Consider the following 22,192-nt stretch of genomic DNA (forward strand, 5'->3'; position numbering starts at 1 on the left):
TTCTCTTTGATTAGTGGTTAGTTTTCTTAGTTTTTGCATTAAATCATGTAATTCTGATGTTTTTCTTTGACATCAATAGTTCTCTTTTTAATCTTAATTTTCTGAAATTTTGTGGGTAAAAATCTTAAGGCATGCCCTACATTTTCTTTACCTTGCTTTTGTTGAAAAATTATTTGTCCCTTAAGTTGAGGACATCTCCCTTCTTAGGCTTTTTTCTATTATGTGACATTTGTAAGATCCTTTCTTTTTCTAATGTGAGAAAAAAATGAACTGCAGCCTCTGCTAAAGAAAATCAAGATCTTGGTTCTTCTCAAGGTTACTTAATAGTCATAAATGTTTTCTAAAATGATGGAGATTCGTGAGAGATATCTTCCACCTTTGCTATTTGGGGATCAAAAATTATTTCGAAAAAAGATAAGAGTTATTGATGCCTGTAGCAAGGAACACCTGATCTTTGGTGTTAAAAGACCTGAACATATTCCTGGAACTATCTGTCATTTATTTGGGCCAGTCAAAACCTCTATTAATCTTGCAAATAAAATTAAAATTAAAAAGATTTCCCTTACTGACCTGACACAAATTCTGGGAAAGTAAAATAAAATAATTTTTTATTTTTCTTTGGACTATAAAGAAGTATAGTGAACACGTTTATTTGTTGAGATCACCATTATAATTATTGGATTGTCAACAAATAAATGTAACCAACTGATGGTGTGTGCCTGCTACAATGTCTTTTGCATATTGTGTGCTTGATAGTACTTAAAAATGAAAATGAATTTTAAAACATGCTCAGTAGTGTCCACTCACAGGAAATATCTCTAAAAATAGAGGACTGTCTGGTAAATGGGAGAATGAAGGATCAATGGCATTCAAATAAAATTTAAATAATTTATTATTTTAACCCAGATAAAATAAGGCTTCTGTCATATAGGAACTCTGTATTCAAATATTTGAAGGAAAGGGATTTATTATTTAGAAGAATGATTAGTCTTATCTATTATGAACAAAATGTGCAAACAAAATCATGGCTTGGTAAGCAGAAAATAGCAAAGATTTTAATTGTCAGAATGGTTCTAGCAGGAAATGGATTGCTAAGTAGGTAAGAGATTCTGTTGTTGGCACTCTTCAAAAGTAAGTTGATGGGGTTGGGGTTGGGGTGGCTTTTGCCAGTAATTCCAGCTGCTGGGGAGGTTGATATTAGAGGATTACTTGAGCCCAGGAGCAGAGGCCAGTCTGGGCAACATATGGAGACCCCCATCTCAAAAAAAAGTAACTTGTGGCTCCAGGATTAATGCAATACAGGGGATTCTTGATGAGCTGTTTATAGCCAAAGTTTTTTCCAGTCTTGAGTTGGAGGATTCAATGATCTGACAATAGAATGGATGGGACACTTGTACATCTAAATTTGGTATGCACATGTAAGAAAGAATAATTGAAAAGATATCTTGAAAATGAATGAGAACCTCCTTTGTGACCTTTGTCAATTTTTATAAGGATAACATTGAGTTGCTGTTATTTAAATTAGCTGCTAGGAGTAATACAGGTTTTTCTAAACTGATATTGTGACATTTACATTTAAGCAATTATTGTAGAATTATTTATTTCAAGTTTCCAAATGTGTTATATTCCTAACCAAGAAATTTTTTAATCATAAACATTTTCAAATCCAATCTGTTTGGACATTTGGGATATAATTTGAGGGTTTTAATCAGAATTCAATAGTAAATGACAATTTTAAACAACTTGAATCTTGGTTGTTAGTCATATGAATCAGGTGGTCTCTTATACAAATGTGATGATGTGTTTCATACACTGATAGTGTGAATGTTATTTTACTACATCACCAATTTTGGGTGATTTAAACTACATCTTGAATATTCATTGTTACGGGCAAAGCACACTAACTTTCATAGATAGTAGGCTGGTGTATTTTATTCTCTTATCTGAGTTACTTGTGACATTTAAACAAATAATTCAGGTCACTGACAGAAAAACTATCAGATTCTACTCTCACAATGGTCATTCATTCATATGGACTGACCAACCATTAAACATCCTGGCAATCATGGAATTTGCTAAGTTCTAACGAAATGAAACTCTCTGATTCACCCATCACACAGATAATTAATAGTAAGTTAGGAGGCATCAGGAAAAAAATCTATGAAATTATTGGGCTATTTTATCATCTGTAAACAACATCTTTTTCTGATCAAACTTCTGCTGAGGTGGCCATTATCAAAGGGGATTAAAATCTCAGAGAGAATCATTGGAAAATACCTATATCTTTGTTGGATAATGAAAATCTAAACAAGAACTTCAAACAGAAGATTTTCAATAAAAAAAAGTTCTAAAAAGAAAATCCCAGCATTTTGGGAGGCCAAGGCGGGATGATTGCTTGAGACCAGCCTGAGCAACAGTGAGATTCCCCCTCAACACACACACCCCGCCTCTACCCAAAAAGAAAAATAGAAAAAATAGCCGGGCATGGTGGTGCGCACCTGTAATCCCATCTATCCTGCAGACTGAGGCAGGCAGACGGCTTGAGCTCAGGAATTAGAGGTTGCAGTGAGCTATGATGACTCCACTGCACTCTAGCCTGGGCAACACAGTGAGACCCCTTCTCAAAAAAAAAAAAGAAAGAAAGAAAGAAAAGAAAAGAAAAGAGAGAAGATAATTAACTCAATGCCAATGCATGGGGAGTCAAATAGATTTTCCATAGAATTTTGTTAATGAAAGTAAACAAATGAACATTAGGATTCCCCTAATAACTCAATCAATAATAACATATTCTCCTTAAAATATAAAATTATTTCAATTTGATGTGGTGAGCTTATGTTTTATTTTATTAAACATACCTTGGTCATCTAGTAAATATCTTTAATATTTAATTTCATGTCATGGGATAACCTAGAAAACTTGAATACCAGAGATAATGAATCCATTTACATATACTTTCTATTCACAGTAGTCTATAATTTCATTTAACTAGATCTTATTTATTTAGCTCCAAAGACATTACCTAGAATGAGTAATTGAGACTTTTTTTTCTAGAGAGAGACTAGATGAGATTTAGTGTTACTTCTAGATTCTCCTCTTGGTTCTGCTAGCTACTTCTCTAAGACTTAAAATAATTTACAAAGCAAGACTAGGTCTTCATTTCTTGCTAGATCATTGTTCTAGAGCACATCATTGTCTTTTCTTCTGCGAATGTGTGAAGGGGACTTTCTTTTATTTCTGCCAGCTGAGAGTAGCCTTGGATCCATCAATAGAGTTTTACTCCATCAACATTAAGTGCAAAACTGAGTACCTCTAAGGATCCTCTCTGTATAGTCTTGTGTATTGCTCAGATGCTGTCTAGAGACCTCTTTCTCCTCAACTATTCTAGAATAGGGTAAGATGAAGATTTGAATTGCATAATGAAAAGAAGCAGTCAAGCCAACATCCACTTTCTTATGAATTCACAACCCAGTAGGATCTCTGGAAATTTCTGCCTTCTGTAGAAAATGGGTTGGTTGCTCTTATAGCTGATTGTTGCTGCTTAGCTTTTCACCTCATCTCTAATGACACTTTTTGAGCACAAAGCATCATCCATGACCAATGACTATTTCTTTTTTCTTACGAGAATGAGAGTGAGGATATTTGGATTCCTATGTTGTCCTACTACTTTATAATCAGGAACAAGGCATTTTAAAAAATTGTTAAAGTGAAGGTGTTAGATTAAACCATCTCTAAGGTTCTACACAATCAAAAATTTGTTAAAATACTTCTCTCTATTTTTAAGACAATTTTGGCTTTTTGAGTCTTGTATGGTGGTGTCTAGAACATAGTAGTGTTCAATAATATTATTGAATTAATTAAAACTTATATACACTCATGTAAATATTTTATATGTAAATTCTTTCATATGCATTTAATAAAGTTTACCTTTCTACCTTCAATGATTGATTTTTTTCTATATACCATAAAGTGTGAGTCAGTGCCCAACAGAGTAACTTCAAAGTTGAATACAAAACATCTTTAAAATTATCTAGGACTATCAAACACCCATCCATGAACACTGTTGTATTAATTCAGTGCCTTAAAATGGATTTTCAAAGTATATCAGAGATATCTGGAGTGAAGAAATTAACTAAACAGGGAAATTTTGAAGGATGAAACAATTTTCCGTAAAATCAGTTTATTTTGTTTCTATATGGTGCAGTAACTTAGTAAGGACTCTGAGCGCCGCTGTTCACCAACTAGGGGAAAATGGTGTGCGCGATCCGACAGAAACACCGAGTTTTACAACAGGGAGAAACGACAAATTGAGACAAGCCCTCTTCCGAGCTGCACCAAACTCAAGCCTCTATCTTTCTGGATTCTGGGCCCTCCTTCGGAATACAGAGGGGTCCACGCGAATACACCTGCATTCAGAAGCATATCCCGAGAAGGCTCAGCGTCTAAACAAGATGAGGACAACAATGGCGACTCCGCGGAGGGGCGGGAACTACAGAGGATTCCTCTTGCTTTCCGTCTTCTTGGGGACCCTGTGGGAATCCTGGGCAGGACATATTCTGTACTCCGTGACGGAGGAGACAGACAAAGGGTCTTTTGTGGGTGATGTCGCCAAGGACCTGGGGCTGGAGCCTCGGGAGCTGGCGGAGCGCGGAGTCCGCATCGTCTCCAGAGGTAGGACGCAGCTTTTCTCTCTGAACCTGCGAAGTGGCAGCTTGGTCACCGCGGACAGGATAGACCGGGAGGAGCTCTGTGCTCAGAGCCCACGGTGTCTTGTGAATTTTAACATCTTGATGGAAGATAAAATGAATCTTTACCCTATAGAAGTGGAAATAACTGATATTAATGACAACGCACCTAAATTCTTGGTGGAAGAAATAAACGTAAAAATAATGGAGAATACAGCTCCTGGGCTGCGGTTTCCTTTAAACGAAGCTGGGGATCCAGATGTGGGCACCAACTCCCTCCAAAGATACCAGCTCAGCCCAAATCGCCACTTCTCCCTGGTTGTGCAAAGTGGGGACGATGGAACTAAATACCCGGAACTGGTTCTGGAGCGAGTGCTGGACCGGGAGGAAGAGAGGGTTCACCACCTGGTTCTCACTGCCTCTGACGGTGGTGACCCACCCCGATCTGGCACTGCCCGCATCCAGGTAACAGTGGTGGATGTGAATGATCATGCACCTGTCTTCTCTCTGCCCCAGTACCAAGTAACTGTCCCGGAGAATGTGCCTGTGGGCACAAAGCTGCTCACGGTAAATGCTATCGACCTGGATGAGGGAGCCAATGGGGAAGTGACATATTCTTTTCGGAAAATAACTCCAAAACTTCTACAAATATTCCATCTGAACTCCCTTACAGGAGAATTATCGACTTTAGAAGGACTAGACTATGAAGAATCTGGCTTCTATGAAATGGAAGTTCAGGCTCAGGATGGTCCTGGTAGTCTGACAAAGGCAAAAGTACTGGTCACAATTTTAGATGTGAATGACAATGCTCCAGAAGTGACCATAACCTCTTTAAGCAGCACAGTCCCTGAAGACAAACCTCCTGGGACAGTAATTGCTCTTTTCTACCTCCAAGACAGAGATTCTGGAAAGAATGGTGAAGTGACCTGCACTATTCCAGAAAATCTGCCTTTTAAATTAGAAAGATCAATAGATAATTATTATAGATTGATCACAGCCAAAAACCTGGACCGGGAAAAACTCTCTGTGTATAACATCACACTGAAAGCCACAGATGGTGGAACTCCTTCCCTGTCCACTGAAACTCACATCTCCATTCAGGTGGCAGACACCAACGACAATCCACCTACCTTCCCCCACTCCTCCTACTCAGTCTACCTCCCTGAGAACAACCCCAGAGGTGCCTCTATCTTCTTGGTGACTGCACAGGACCCTGACAGTGATGAGAATGCCCAGGTCACTTATTCCTTGGCAGAAGACACCATCCAGGGAGCGCCAGTGTCCTCCTATGTCTCTATCAACTCTGATACCGGAGTCCTATATGCGCTGCGATCGTTTGACTATGAGCAGTTTCGAAGCCTACAACTGATAGTGACAGCAAGTGACAGCGGAGACCCACCCCTCAGTAGCAATGTGTCACTGAGCCTGTTTGTGCTGGACCAGAACGACAATGCACCCGAGATCCTGTACCCTACCCTTCCCACTGATGGTTCCACTGGTGTAGAGCTGGCATCCCGCTCTGCCGAACCTGGCTACTTGGTGACCAAAGTGGTGGCTGTGGACAGAGACTCGGGCCAGAACGCCTGGCTGTCCTACCGCCTGCTCAAGGCCAGCGAACCAGGGCTCTTCTCGGTGGGGCTGCACACAGGCGAGGTGCGCACAGCGAGGGCCCTGCTGGACAGAGATGCACTCAAGCAGAGCCTCGTGGTGGCGGTGCAGGACCACGGTCAGCCCCCTCTCTCAGCCACCGTCACTCTCACCGTGGCTGTGGCCGACAGCATTCCAGAAGTCCTAGCCGACCTGGACAGCCTTGAACCTTCTGCTGGTCCTTACGACTCCAGCCTCACTCTGTACCTGGTGGTGGCAGTGGCAGTGGTCTCCTGCATCTTCCTTGCCTTCGTAATGGTGCTGCTGGCGCTCAGGCTGGGGCGTTGGCACAAATCACGCCTGCTGCAGGCTTCTGGAGGTGTGTTGGCGGGCGTGCCTGCCTCGAATTTCCTGGGCGTGGACGGGGTGCAGGCTTTCCTGCAGACCTATTCCCATGAGGTCTCCCTCACTGCAGACTCACGGAAGAGTCACCTGATCTTCCCCCAACCCAACTATGCGGACACGCTCATCAGCCAGCAGAGCTGTGAGAAAAATGATTCTTTGTTAACATCCACAGATTTTCATGAATGTAAGGATGAAGCCCCAAGTATTCAGGTGAGCTCAGGCCTTCCTTTATTTCCATGAGGAATTATATTTTGTGTGATATTTCTCTATTATTTTGCAAAACAAGTGTTTTGAAGTTAGGGATAAAAAAACTTTAAAGAGACAAACCTGGTTTACCCGTTTACTTTCAGTGGTGATATTTTAACATGGAACACATAGGTTATAATATCATTTCTTTAGTGAAAGCTATGGACAAGATGGTTAATAAGTAGACTATCACCTTTTTGTAACTTCCACCTACTTTCCACTTGATTTTCTTAACTTGTGTGTTTTATAAATGAAAACGAATTGTTGAGTCTTTCTTATTGCACTAGGGAAGCAAGAGTAAAACACACCTCAACCTTTTTCTCAGTATTCTCTTTATCATTCTGATTTATAAGATGTTCTTGAAGATTTTTTTCAGTCTGTTGCTTTTTTTCTGTTTTCTGATCTTGCCTCCATATCCCTCACCTTGGCAGCCCTGAAAATCTTGGTTGCTTCTTGACCTATTTAAAGTATAATCTTCTATTAATGTTAGGGTACTAGTGGAAAGTTAAATTGATGCCTAAAGAATTAAATGTGTGTGCCCACCTTCACTAAGACGGAGATGAAGTCTAATGCCAAACTAAAGGTCATTGACCAAAACCAATAAAATATGTCAAAAAATTTTATTTCAAGTTCATTTGTGAAACAGACAGTTATATGTTTCAACACAGAATATAATGTACAGTTGTAGTGGTACAGCTGTGTGAAGTGTGTTTGTGGGCTTTCCAAGTGGGAGATTGGGGATATCAGGCACGCTGGCTTTATGAAACAACTATCTCATCTACTCAAATCCTAGACCAGTAGTTGATTTTATTTATTGGAGCTGCTGAAAAATTCAATTAAAAACAACCCTATCTGAGATTAACTACTTCCATATTCTTTTGTATATCAGATGATTCTCATCTGGAAGGGGTAAATGATAAGGTAATCTTGATTTCACGGACCTTTGTGTTTTAATTAAAAAGACATTTTTAGCAGAGTATGGTGCCATGAGCCTGTAGTCCCAGCTACTCAGGAGGCTGAGGTGGGAAAGATCCCTTGGTCCCAGGAGTTTGAGGCCAGCCTGTGCAACACAGTGAGACCCCTCTCTGTTTTAGGGTTTTTAAAGACCTTTTTCTCTAGAGTAGTGTTGTATTTGATAGCATTTTGCATATAATAAACTACACAATAGTATGGAAATAAACTTCACACATTCTATAGTGTTCAGATATACAATCACTTGCAGGAGAAGGCAATGTTATGACACTTTGTGAGGAAAGGTCATCTGGCAGAAATATAGTTACAAGGTATTTTAAAAAAGAAAATTCCTAAACTGAAATGTATTAGATGCTTAGAAATATTTTAAACAAAGGAGAAAAATCATCACTAAGCTCAGTGAGCTATTGCAAGCAAACTTTCCAGGGATTATTTCCTTCCATTCTGAGGTCATCGTGGGATGTAAAATAAGTGCAGAGTTTAGAAGCAGTGCTGTAGTGCAACAGATGTCAATGACTTTGTGCAGAGGCAAAATATTACGCCCCTGATAACTCTAAAGATTAATGTTATATTTTGTAACAAGGAAAATAATTGTGTAATGGGAAGGAGAGAGGTAGGCTCTTTTCAGGCTACCTCATTTTCTTAACTGAATATTGCCTATGATAGTGGAAATGACAATCATATAATATTACTATAAGGAAAATAAGTATAAATTCCGCCTCCTTAAGGACAATTTTAGCATTACTGATGCTGTCTGGAAAAAGTTTAAGTAAATCAACTTGCAGGTACCTAGAAAAGTGGGGGAAATGATACGAACAAGAAAAGAAAGATAAAGTTTCTTTATTATATTGCTAATGAATAAGTATGCAAAATTGCTGTACTCAGATGGTTTAGGCCAAGTCTATGATATGTCTAGCTTTGTGTAAGTAGTGTGTATTTGAAGATTAGGGAATAATTATGTCAACAGATAGATGTTTAGGTATTAAACCTTTGTGATTTCCTGGAAAACCTGGAAACTAAGAATAAAGGCATTTCTAAGGGTACAACTTTAAACGTTATAAAATATATGGATGTAACAACGTAGTTTGTTCAGTAGGGTACACAACTGTTATTATAATAATATAATTATCGTACTGGTTAAACTGAAGCAGCAGAGGCTGCAGTTTCCCAGCGCGGACTCTGGGCGCCGCTGTTGGCCAAAGTGGAGAACTTGGCGCTCGCCTTCTCCTCGCGCAGCCGCAGCGCTTTCCAGGGCGGCCCCATCCTGACTCTCCAGCGGTGGCCTTTACGCCGCTTCCTGCTGGGGACTAGAAGACACTTTTCCGGAGCTGGAACTGAAGTCCATTCGGAGCTCTGGACATCTGCAATACAGAGGTTATCTACACCCGGCGTCTGCGGGCTGGTGAGCAAGCTGAGGGGAGCAGGAGGGATGGGGAGCGGCGCTGCGGAGCGGGGCCGCGCAGACAGGCGGCCAGTGCTCTTTCCCTTCCTGCTGCCCTTGTTCTGCCCGGCGCTGTCTGAGCAGATCCGCTACAGGATTCCCGAGGAAATGCCCAAGGGCTCGGTAGTGGGGAACCTCGCCAAGGACCTGGGGTTCAGTGTGCGGGAGTTCCCGACTCGAAAACTGCGCGTCAGTTCGGAGAAGCCTTACTTCACCGTGAGCGCAGACAGCGGGGAGTTGCTTGTGAGCGGCAGGCTAGACAGGGAGCAGATGTGCGGGAAGAAGCCAGCGTGTGCTCTGGAATTTGAGGTTGTTGCTGACAACCCATTGAACTTTTATCACGTGAATGTGGAGATCGAGGACATTAATGACCACAAGCCAAAATTCACGCAAAATTCCTTTGAGCTGCAAATAAGTGAGTCTGCACAGCCAGGCACGCGATTTATCTTGGGATCTGCCCATGATGCGGATATTGGTACCAACTCACTGCAAAATTACCAGCTCAGTCCCAATGATCATTTCTCACTCGTGAATAAAGAGAAATCAGATGGCAATAAATACCCTGAGCTGGTATTGAAGATGCCTTTAGACCGGGAAAAGCAGAAATCCTACCACTTGACCTTAACTGCCTTGGACTTTGGAGATCCACCCCTAAGCAGCACTGCACAGATAGAGGTCCTAGTGACTGATGCCAATGACAACCCTCCAGTGTTCAGCCAAGACATATACAGGGTGAGCCTTCCAGAAAATTTGTCCCCGGGCACCACCGTGCTTCGGGTGACTGCCACTGACCAGGATGAGGGTATCAATGCCGAGATCACCTTCTATTTCAGCGAAGCTAGCCAGATCACCCCGTTTAAACTGAATTCTAATACCGGGGAAATTACTATTCTGAATACATTAGATTTTGAAGAAGTCAAAGAATATTCCATAATTTTGGAAGCAAGGGATGGTGGAGGAATGATTGCACAATGTACAGTGGAGATAGAAGTCATAGATGAGAATGACAACGTCCCAGAAATAATATTCCAATCTCTTCCTGACCTGATTATGGAGGACACAGAGCTGGGAACACACATCGCTTTGCTCAAAATCCGTGACAAGGATTCAGGACACAATGGAGAAGTTACTTGTAAACTGGAAGGCGATGTTCCGTTTCAAATACTCACTTCGTCAAGAAACACATATAAATTAGTGACAGATGGGGTTCTAGACCGCGAGCAGAACCCGGAGTACAACATCACCATCACAGTCACAGACCGAGGCAAGCCGCCCCTCTCCTCCAGCTCAAGCGTCATCCTACATGTTGGCGACGTCAACGACAACGCTCCAATTTTCCACCAGGATTCTTATTTGGTCGAAGTGGCCGAGAACAACCCTCCTGGAGTCTCCATCGCTCAAATCAGCGCCTCAGACCCGGACCTGGGACCTAACGGCCATATCTCTTATTCCATCGTGGCCAGTGACCTGGAGCCCAGGATGCTGTCGTCCTATGTGTCGGTTAGCGCGCAGAGCGGGGTGGTGTTCGCGCAGCGCGCCTTCGACCACGAGCAGCTGCGCGCCTTCGAACTGACGCTGCAGGCCCGCGACCAGGGCTCGCCCGCGCTCAGCGCCAACGTGAGCCTGCGCGTGCTGGTGGGCGACCGCAACGACAACGCGCCACGGGTGCTGTACCCCGCACTGGAGCCCGACGGCTCGGCGCTCTTCGATATGGTGCCGCGTGCCGCGGAGCCCGGCTACCTGGTCACCAAGGTGGTGGCGGTGGACGCCGACTCAGGACACAACGCCTGGCTGTCCTACCACGTGCTGCAGGCCAGCGAGCCCGGGCTCTTCAGCCTGGGGCTGCGCACCGGCGAGGTGCGCACGGCGCGTGCCTTGGGCGACAGGGACGCAGCCCGCCAGCGCCTGCTGGTCGCTGTGCGTGACGGTGGACAGCCGCCCCTGTCTGCCACTGCCACGCTGCACCTGGTCTTCGCGGACAGCTTACAGGAGGCGCTGCCAGATCTCACCGACCGCCCAGCGCCCTCTGACCCCCAGGCTGAGCTGCAGTTTTACCTGGTGGTGGCCTTGGCCTTGATCTCAGTGCTTTTCCTCCTCGCGGTGATTCTGGCCATCGCCCTGCGCCTGCGACGAGGCTCCTCCAGCCCAGCCGTCTGGAGCTGCTTTCAGCCTGGTCATTGTGTCAAGTCTGGACCTGTGGTTCCCCCCAACTACAGCGAGGGGACTTTGCCTTATTCCTACAATCTGTGCGTGGCACACACGGGAACGACGGAGTTTAATTTCCTAAAATGTAGCGAGCAATTTAGTTCAGGACAAGACGTACTTTGCGGTGATCCATCCGGGGCCTTGTTTCCACTTTGTAATTCCAGTGACTCGACTTCCCCTCAGGTGAGTTTCCTACTTCTCGTTGTGTACCCAATTCTCTGTTTCACGGGAAAATGTACAATTTTCAGATTTCCTGAGCCGCTTAAAGAAAGTTATAGTCAGTTAAAAAAGCTGTCATACCATTCTTCAAAAGAGGACTAAAGTGGAGCAATCATGTAGCTTATAGGGGTTTTCTACCAAGCTCAGATTTACAAAGCAATGATGGTTTTACCTACAAAATGAAAACCTTAGACAATGTTATTGGCTGTCTCCTAAAAAGGTAATGAGATTTTTCCATACATTTTTTTTCTGTTGCCTAATATACAATACATATTTGTTTCAGTTTGGACATGCTATAAATATAAAAATAATCATTTAAATAAACCTTTAAGACAAAGGAATTTAAGATAACATTAGATATTTTTCTTCGCTATTTTTTTTTTTTTTGAGAGAAGGTCTTGCTGTGTCACCCAGGTTGGAGTGCAGTGGTGCTATCATAGCTCACCGCAACCTCAAACTCTTGTGCTCAAGTGATCCTCCTGCCTCAGCCTCCTGAGCAGCTAGGACTATAGGCTCATGCCACTGTGCCCAGCTAATTGTTTTAGTTTTTTCTAGAGATGGGGTCTTGCTATATTGCTCAGGCTGGTCTCAAACTCCTGGCTTCAAAGTATCCTCCCACCGTGCCCTCCCAAAATGCTAGGATTACAGGTGTGAGCCATCACGCCTAGCCTCCTTTGCTAATTTAATTGGCATGGTTTCCATACTAATCTATTTTGTTTCTGGTATTTACTTCTCTTTTGTTTCAAAATCTCCTAGAATAAGGTCTCTTCAACTTGATTTTTATATCCATGGACCCCTTGTAATTTTATGCAATGTACTGGGGTGTATGTGTGATCATTTTGCTTAGCAAAAGGTCCATTGTGTTCATCAGAAGATCAAAAGCTGGTTCTCTTTACTTGCAGCATAGGTTTTTCAGAGATAATGTGTACTGAAGCTCCTTCAACAGGCTCCTCCATCAAAGGAAGGATAAACTGCTTTGGCTCTGTTGCTTCTCTCACCCATACTCCAAATATATAATTTTTAACTGTCTTCTTCGCAACCCTAAGCTAATATAACTAGTAGTCTTCTAATCATTCTGTGTCTAGGAGAGAAATAGAGTCTTGAATTTTTCAAACTTTTAGACAAAACCAACAATCTGATGTGCATACACAGTATATACAAATGACCATACTACATTGTATGAGGCTTTTGCTAGTTATTCCTAAGAAACTGCTTCAGTTAATGGCCATTTTACAAACTGCTGAGGAAAAGAGACATTTTTTGCGGTTGCACTTGTTTGACTTCTTGTGATCATTATGTGTTCCTTATATTTTGTGCTTCTTTAGATCAAAGTATTAATGTAGGTAAAATTAATTTTAGAATATATATCTACCTTAAAAAGTTAAGTCTGTTTTAAAATGTAATCTCTGGTGGAAGGGGTTGGGATAGAGATACTTTCTATGGTATATTCATTCGTACCTTTCAAGTACTTACTATTCAAATAGAAAAATGTAAATTATTTGAATAAATAGCAAAACAATATAGTTTCTCATAAAATTGCAATTGTAAAACATATCCTATTAAAATTTCATAATACTTGAAAATATTATCAATGTGTGATAAAAAGGGCATTTAGAAAGAAGATTAAAAAGCAACAACTCTATAGAAAGCTTGTATAGTGGTTAATTAGTTTAAAACAAATGAAACAAGTTTTGAATAAATCATCTCTAATAGGCCTATTTTATACTCTTAAAATTCATTTCTAGTGACAACTGAAGTTCTTATTTGTTAATATACATTGAAGACATTTACAAGAAAGCTTACAGCACAATGGGAAATAAAATTATCATATTTTTAAAGAGCATATATATTCCAGAAATGTAATTTAATATGATGCTAACCCAACAATCTGATCATTTAGTAATATTTAATACTTGATAACACCACCGCATTTCATCCCACACTCCGTGGTAATTTCTTTTAAAAGTGTGTATTTAGGGAAAAATTAAGTAAATTCAAAACAAAGTAATCAGTGATCTAACAGTATTACATATGAAGTGATCTATATCTAAGTGCAATAACTGCTTCGGACTCTAAGCGCCGCTGTTTACCTACTGGGAGAGAAATGCAGCCGCAATGCCATCCAATACTCTGGGCTTACACCTCGCAAAGACCAGCAGATCCCACAAACCAACTGCTGGGCTGCAGCGAAATTCGGTCCCTGTTTTGGCCCACACCAGCTTTCTGTAAGATTATGATCTCCACAGCTGTGGCAAAAAACTAAACAAGACACATACGCACAGTGAAGATTCGGAAAGAATTCTGTAGTGAAATAACAATGGCCGCTCCAAAGAATCACCGAGGACGCAGCGAGCTGATCCTGCTGTGCGCGGTGCTGGGAACGCTGTGGGATATCGGGACAGGACAGACTCGCTACTCTGTGTCTGAAGAGACGGACAAAGGCTTCTTCGTGGGTAATATCTCCAAGGACCTGGAACTGGAACCCTGGGAGCTGGCGAAGCATGGAGTCCGCATCGTCTCCAGAGGTAGGACACAGCTCTTTGCTCTAAATCCGAGAAGTGGCAGCTTGATCACCGCAGACAGAATAGATCGGGAGGAGCTTTGCGCTCGGAGCGTCCCGTGTCTGATAAATATTAACATTCTAGTTGAGGATAGAGGAAAACTCTTTGGGATAGAAATAGAAATCACTGATATTAACGATAATAACCCGAAATTCCAGGTCGAAGATCTGGAAGTAAAAGTTAACGAAATCTCTGTTCCTGGAGCACGTTATCCACTCCCAGAAGCTGTTGACCCAGATGTGGGAGTGAATTCCCTACAGAGCTACCAGCTCAGCCCCAACCACCACTTCTCCCTGGACGTGCAAACTGGAGACGATGGAACTATAAGCCCAGAGCTGGTGCTGGAGCACGCCCTGGACCGAGAGGAACAGGCTGCTCACCACCTGGTCCTCACCGCCTCCGATGGCGGCGACCCGCGTCGCTCTAGCACAGTGCGCATCCATGTGACAGTGTTGGATACAAATGATAATGCCCCGGTTTTTGCTCAACCAATTTACCGAGTGGAAGTCCTTGAGAACGTTCCTCCGGGCACCCAGTTGCTCACTGTAACAGCTAGTGACCCAGATGAGGGAGCCAATGGGAAAGTGGCATATAAATTCCGGAAAGTTAATGAAAAACAATCTCTATTATTCCAGCTTAATGAGAAAACTGGGGAAATATCAACAGCAAAAAGTCTAGATTATGAAGAATGTTCATTTTATGAAATGGAAATACAAGCTGAAGATGTGGGGGCACTTCTGGGGAGGACTAAAGTGCTCATTTTAGTGGAAGATGTAAATGACAATAGACCAGAAGTGATCATTACATCTTTGTTTAGCCCAGTGTTGGAAAATTCTCTTCCTGGAACAGTAATCGCCTTCTTGAGTGTGCATGACCGAGACTCTGGGAAGAATGGTCAAGTTGTCTGTTACACACGTGATAATTTACCTTTTAAACTAGAAAAGTTAATAGATAATTATTACAGGTTAGTGACTTGGAAATATTTGGACCGAGAAAAAGTCTCTACCTACAATATCACAGTGATGGCCTCAGATCTAGGAACCCCGCCTCTGTCCACTGAAACTCATATTGCCCTTCATGTGGCAGACATTAACGACAACCCGCCTACTTTCCCTCGGGGCTCGTACTCAGCCTATATCCCAGAGAACAACCTGAGAGGCGCCTCCATCTTGTCATTGACTGCACACGACCCCGACAGCCAGGACAACGCACAGGTCACTTACTCTGTAATTGAGGACACCCGCCAGGGGGCGTCCCTATCCTCGTATGTCTCCATCAACTCTGACACCGGTGTGTTGTATGCACTGCAATCTTTCGACTATGAACAGATGCGAGACTTGCAGTTACTGGTGACTGCCAGCGACAGCGGAAACCCTCCACTCAGCAGCAACGTGTCCCTGAGCCTGTTCGTGCTGGACCAGAACGATAACACTCCCGAGATCCTGTATCCTGCCCTGCCCACAGATGGCTCCACTGGCATGGAGCTGGCACCACGCTCTGCAGAACCTGGCTACCTGGTGACCAAGGTGGTGGCGGTGGACAGAGACTCAGGCCAGAACGCCTGGCTGTCCTACCGCTTGCTCAAGGCCAGTGAGCCAGGGCTCTTCACAGTGGGGCTGCACACAGGTGAGGTGCGCACGGCGCGGGCCCTGCTGGACAGAGACATGCTCAAGCACAGCCTCTTGGTGGCAGTCCAGGACCACGGCCAGCCCCCTCTCTCGGCCACCGTCACTCTCACCGTCGCTGTGGCTGACAGTATTCCTGAAGTCCTGGCGGATCTGGGCAGTCTCAAGCCTTCAGCCAACCCAGAGGACTCAAACCTCACACTGTACCTGGTGGTGGCAGTGACAGCAGTCTCCTGTGTCTTCCTCGCCTTTGTTCTTGTGCTCCTGGGGCTCAGGCTGGCACGCTGGCACAAGTCACGCTTGCTCCAGGCTTCTGGAGATAGTAGGTTGGTGGGCATGCCAGCCTCACACTTTGTGGGTGTTGATGAGGTACAGGCTTTCCTGCAGACCTATTCCCATGAGGTCTCCCTTACTGCGGGCTCGAGAAAGAGCCAGCTAATCTTTCCTCAGCCCAACTATGCCGACACACTCATCAGCCAGGAAAGCTGTGAGAAAAATGATTCTTTGTTAACATCCATAGATTTTCATGAATGTATTGATGAAGGTGCTCATGCTCAGGTGAGTTCAGTTCTTTGTTTACTTTTATTTTGCAGAGGAATTTTATTTGATATAAATTTGACTTATATGTTTTGAAAACGTATTGTGAAGGTAGTTAAAAATAATTTTTAAGGTGTTTGGGTTTATTTTAGTGGTGTTACTATAAAACTGAAGTATAATAGTCATAGGTTGTTCATTTGCTTTTGAAAGGCTTGAACAAGACTTTTAAGCCTCCCACTATTTTATTTCTGTTATCACTCATTCACTTAAGAAGTACCTACTCACCCATCATGGTAATTTTGCTATTGTACGTGTGTATATATATCCTAAATTAGAACTGCAGAAAAATTATTGAGACTTCTAAATGCTTATACCAGCTTAGTAGAAGTAAAATACATCTCAGAATTTGGGGTTCTGTTTAGGGTTTGATCCTATAACTAGGCTCTTGAAGATTTCTTGAATTTAAACTTCTTTTCTGAGCCCTTCTGTATCAGTATCCTTTACAGCTTTACTGCTTCTTACCATCTTTCAAAATATAATCAAATTTTAAAGGGTGGATCTTGGTGGGAGGTGAGACCGGTTCCTAAATGTTAAATGTATGTGTCAATGGTCACCTGGGCCCAATACCAATGGAGACATGAAATCTAAAGGCTAGAATGGCCATTTGCACCCCTCCCCCAACAAAAAACAAAAGCAACAAAATCAGATCTGAAATAAAATGTCATTTTAAACTGTTGAAAGTGATTTGGTAGAGTACAAAAGAACATATTTTTAAGAGAGTTTGAATGAGCTGTTTCAGTTGTGCATCCATGTGAAATGGTGAGCGAGCTTGAGTATGTTGATTTTAAGAACAAAAATTTCAAGTACACTAATTCTAAACAAGCTGATCTATTCAATTAAAAATGATTCAGTCTAGGACTAAGCACAGTTCCACCCAGGTGTAGTGTCAGCTACTAGGGAGGCTGAGGCAGGAGGATTGCTTGAGGCCAGGAGTTCAAGATGAGCCTTGGTAACATAGCCTTTAAAAAATAAAAAAGAATTAGCCAGGTGAGGTGGTGCATGTCTGTAGTCCCAGTTACTTGGGAGGCTGAAGCGGGAGGATTGCTTGAGCCCAGGAATTCCAGGCTGCAGTGAGCTATGATCATACCATTGCACTCCAACCTGGATGACAGAATGAGACCCCATCTCTTAAAAAAAAAAAAAAAAAGCATTCAGTGTAGACTACACATTTCGTGTATTCCTTCTTGTAGCATTTGTAAAAAGCTAATCTCTGATTTGATTCTGATAAGGTTGAAAGTGGAAGACACAATAAAACTTTTGTTATTAGTGAAAACAGCATTTGCTAAGGATCGTGTAGTGTTCCATTCATTGTATATTGCCTATACAGTTGAGTGGGAGTTAACTTCATACTTTCTATAGCATTTGGTTGCACAGTCATTTGAGGGGACAACTATATTATTGACACTTTGCAATTTTAAAAACTGTGAGGAACGTTGCCCTGGTAGGAAAGAAAATCCAAACTCTTCCTAAAAATGTTGGCTAATTAGTTTTTTTCTTAATTTAACAAATGGAGTAAAAAGGGTTAGACCAGTGTCACTATATTCAGTAAATTTATGTAAATAAACTTACTGTGAGCTTAATGCCTCTAATTCCAAATTAATTGCTTTATTATAATGTAGGGACATAGGGAAGTAATGCAATCTACTAGAATATCCCTTTGTGACCTTATACTGCAGAATGCATAAACATTTCCCCAGTGACTTTTAAGAATGAATTTGTGCACTGTAAAATGTATGACATAAGCTGAGTAATTTCGAGATATGAAGAAGAGGGACTTAGTAGGGCGTATCATCTTTTGGCTACATCATATAGACAGTATACTTCAAGGAATACTTCTTAAAGTAGTGATAAGAATAAAGACAAATTATTTTTATAAAGAGTGCTGATATTATCAGGAAGAGATGTTTGGAGACTGGCACCAAATTGCACAAATTTATAAAATAATTTTCACAGTATTAATATTCCCTAATATATGTAATATGAAACAGCTTGAATTATATATAAACATTGGGGGGAATCATAGGAATCAATGAAAGAAGGATAAAATTGTTTCAACATATAGCTGATAAAGAGAAATGAATTTGTGAAATAGTAGACTGTGAACTCTCTGAGGGCAAGATGTGTGTCCTATTCATCGTTATAATGCCACTGACAAGTGCAATACTTAGCTCTACCTAAGAGTTCAAGGTATGTTTGCAGAATGGTGAAAAGAATGAACCAATATAAATAGCTTTGTATAAAAACTCAATGTGATAATTTCTAACAATTTGGAAACAAGAGAAAGGTACCTTAAAGTGGGCTTTATACTTTGTTATTAAATATATGAACATTAAAAACATGGCCTGCTCAGGCTCACAATTATAATTATTGTACTGGTTAAAGTAGAAAAAAAAAAGACACTTGCACTAGAATGTTTATAGCAGCACAATTCACAATTGCAAAGATGTGGAAGCAACCCAAGTGCCCATCAGTACATGAGTGGATTAATAAAATGTGGTATATGTGTACTACTCAGCAATAACAAATGGTGAACTAATAACTCTTGTATTAACCTGGATGGAACTGGAGACCATTCTTCTAAGTGAAGTATCACAAGAACGGAAAAATAAACACCACATGTACTCACCATTAAATTGGAGCTAATTGATCAACACTCATGTGCACATATGGAAATGACATTCATCAGAAATCAAGCAGGTGGGAGGAGGAGGAGGAGATGGGTAAATCCATACCTAACCGGTACAATGCCTACTATCTGGATGATGGGCACACTTATAATTTTGACTCAAAAGGTACAAAAGCAATTTATGTAACAAAACGTTTGTACCCTTATAATATTCTGAAATTTTAAAAATGGCAACAAAAAAACATAAAACTAAAACAAAACAAAAAAACCGAAGCAGCAGAGGCTGCAGTTTCCCAGCGCGGACTCTGGGCGCCGCTGTTGGCCAAAGTGGAGAACTTGGCGCTCGCCTTCTCCTCGCGCAGCCGCAGCGCTTTCCAGGACGGCCCCATCCTGACTCTCCAGCGGTGGCCTTTACGCCGCTTCCTGCTGGGGACTAGAAGACACTTTTCCGGAGCTGGAACTGAAGTCCATTCGAAGCTCTGGACATCTGCAATACAGAGGTTATCTACACCCGGCGTCTGCGGGCTGGTGAGCAAGCTGAGGGGAGCAGGAGGGATGGGGAGCGGCGCTGCGGAGCGGGGCCGCGCAGACAGGCGGCCAGTGCTCTTTCCCTTCCTGCTGCCCTTGTTCTGCCCGGCGCTGTCTGAGCAGATCCGCTACAGGATTCCCGAGGAAATGCCCAAGGGCTCGGTAGTGGGGAACCTCGCCAAGGACCTGGGGTTCAGTGTGCGGGAGTTTCCGACTCGAAAACTGCGCGTCAGTTCGGAGAAGCCTTACTTCACCGTGAGCGCAGACAGCGGGGAGTTGCTTGTGAGCGGCAGGCTAGACAGGGAGCAGATGTGCGGGAAGAAGCCAGCGTGTGCTCTGGAATTTGAGGTTGTTGCTGACAACCCATTGAACTTTTATCACGTGAATGTGGAGATCGAGGACATTAATGACCACACGCCAAAATTCACGCAAAATTCCTTTGAGCTGCAAATAAGTGAGTCTGCACAGCCAGGCACGCGATTTATATTAGAAGTAGCGGAAGATGGAGATATTGGCTTAAACTCTCTACAGAGGTATGAACTCTCTTTTAACCCTGTTTTCTCACTGATAAATAAGGAGAAACAAGATGGCAGTAAATACCCGGAGCTGGCATTGGAGAGAACCTTAGACCGGGAACAGCAGAGTTACCATCGTTTAATCCTGACTGCTTTGGACGGCGGAGATCCACCCCTAAGCGGCACCACTGAGCTCCGAATCCAGGTCACTGATGCCAATGATAATCCCCCTGTGTTCAGCCAGGACGTGTACAGAGTCAGCCTTCCGGAAAACGTGCCCCCAGGCACCTCTGTGCTGCAAGTGTCAGCCACCGACCAGGACGAGGGCGTCAACTCGGAAATTACTTACTCTTTCTTCAGAAACGGGCAAGTCTTCAGTCTGAATTCAAAGAGTGGGGAAATTAGAACTCAGAGGTCACTGGATTTTGAAGAAATCAAGGAATATTCCATAGTGGTGGAAGGGAGGGATGGTGGAGGACTGGTTGCACAATGTACAGTTGAAATTAATATTCAAGATGAAAATGACAATAGCCCCAAAGTTACTTTTCATTCTCTACTTGAAATGATTCTGGAAAATGCAGTGCCTGGAACGCTAATTGCTTTGATCAAAATACATGATCAAGATTCCGGGGAAAACGGGGAGGTTAATTGTCGATTAGAAGGTGAAGTCCCTTTTAAGATAATCTCTTCTTCCAAAAATTCATATAAGTTGCTAACAGACGGGACCCTGGACCGGGAGCAGAACCCGGAGTACAATGTCACCATTATAGCCACCGACAAGGGCAAGCCACCCCTCTCCTCCAGCTCAAGCGTCATCCTACATGTTGGCGACGTCAACGACAACGCTCCAATTTTCCACCAGGATTCTTATTTGGTCGAAGTGGCCGAAAACAACCCTCCTGGAGTCTCCATCGCTCAAGTTAGCGCCTCAGACCCGGACCTGGGACCCAACGGCCATATCTCTTATTCCATCGTGGCCAGTGACCTGGAGCCCAGGATGCTGTCGTCCTATGTGTCGGTTAGCGCGCAGAGCGGGGTGGTGTTCGCGCAGCGCTCCTTCGACCACGAGCAGCGTCGCGCCTTCGAGCTGACGCTGCAGGCCCGCGACCAGGGCTCGCCCGCGCTCGGCGCCAACGTGAGCCTGCGCGTGTTGATCGACGACCGCAACGACAACGCGCCGCGGGTGCTGTACCCAGCGCTGGGGCCCGACGGCTCAGCGCTCTTCGATATGGTGCCGCGTGCTGCGGAGCCCGGTTACCTGGTCACCAAGGTGGTGGCGGTGGACACCGACTCAGGACACAACGCCTGGCTGTCCTACCACGTGTTGCAGGCCAGCGAGCCCGGGCTGTTCAGCGTGGGGCTGCGCACCGGCGAGGTGCGCACGGCGCGTGCCTTGGGCGACAGGGACGCTGCCCGCCAGCGCCTGCTGGTCGCTGTGCGTGACGGTGGACAGCCGCCCCTGTCTGCCACTGCCACGCTGCACCTGGTCTTCGCGGACAGCTTACAGGAGGCGCTGCCAGATCTCACCGACCGCCCAGCGCCCTCTGACCCCCAGGCTGAGCTGCAGTTTTACCTGGTGGTGGCCTTGGCCTTGATCTCAGTGCTTTTCCTCCTCGCGGTGATTCTGGCCATCGCCCTGCGCCTGCGACGAGGCTCCTCCAGCCCAGCCGTCTGGAGCTGCTTTCAACCTAGTCATTGTGTCAAGTCTGGACCCGTGGTTCCCCCCAACTACAGCGAGGGGACTTTGCCTTATTCCTACAATCTATGCCTGGCACACACGGGAACGACGGAGTTTAATTTCCTAAAATGTAGTGAGCAACTGAGTTCAGGACAAGACATACTTTGTGGTGATTCATCTGGGGCCTTATTTCCACTTTGTAATTCCAGTGAGCCGACTTCCCATCCTGAGTTGGTGAGTTCCATTTAAGTGTCTACTCTTTCATTATCTATCTAACCAGTTTTTCATATTTTCATGAAAATAGA

The 22,192-nt window shown here is 43.5% G+C and overlaps 2 protein-coding genes across 9 annotated transcripts in view; both read left to right on the top strand.

Moving 5' to 3' along the window:
• LOC123637896 (protocadherin gamma-C4) overlaps positions 1-22,192 on the top strand; it is a 137,113-nt gene that overhangs the window by 30,857 nt on the left and 84,064 nt on the right. The window contains exon 1 of one of the 8 annotated variants that reach the window (XM_045551037.1): positions 4,304-6,884. The exons of 5 other annotated variants lie outside the window; for them this stretch is intronic. In XM_045551037.1, the coding sequence (XP_045406993.1) occupies positions 4,449-6,884 (2,436 nt within the window). In that variant the 5' untranslated portion in view covers positions 4,304-4,448. Of the gene's footprint in view, positions 1-4,303; positions 6,885-9,118; positions 11,722-13,895; positions 16,502-22,192 lie in introns of those variants that run through there. 2 more of the 8 variants (XM_045551051.1, XM_045551040.1) reach the window with 2 other exon arrangements.
• On the top strand, positions 19,683-22,148 carry LOC123637899 (protocadherin gamma-B5). Its single transcript, XM_045551055.1, has one exon. It carries the CDS (start codon positions 19,722-19,724, stop codon positions 22,134-22,136), a length of 2,415 nt encoding a protein of 804 aa, XP_045407011.1. The 5' UTR covers positions 19,683-19,721; the 3' UTR covers positions 22,137-22,148.

Source organism: Lemur catta, chromosome 5, assembly GCF_020740605.2.
Source record: "Lemur catta isolate mLemCat1 chromosome 5, mLemCat1.pri, whole genome shotgun sequence".
NCBI lineage: Eukaryota > Metazoa > Chordata > Mammalia > Primates > Lemuridae > Lemur > Lemur catta.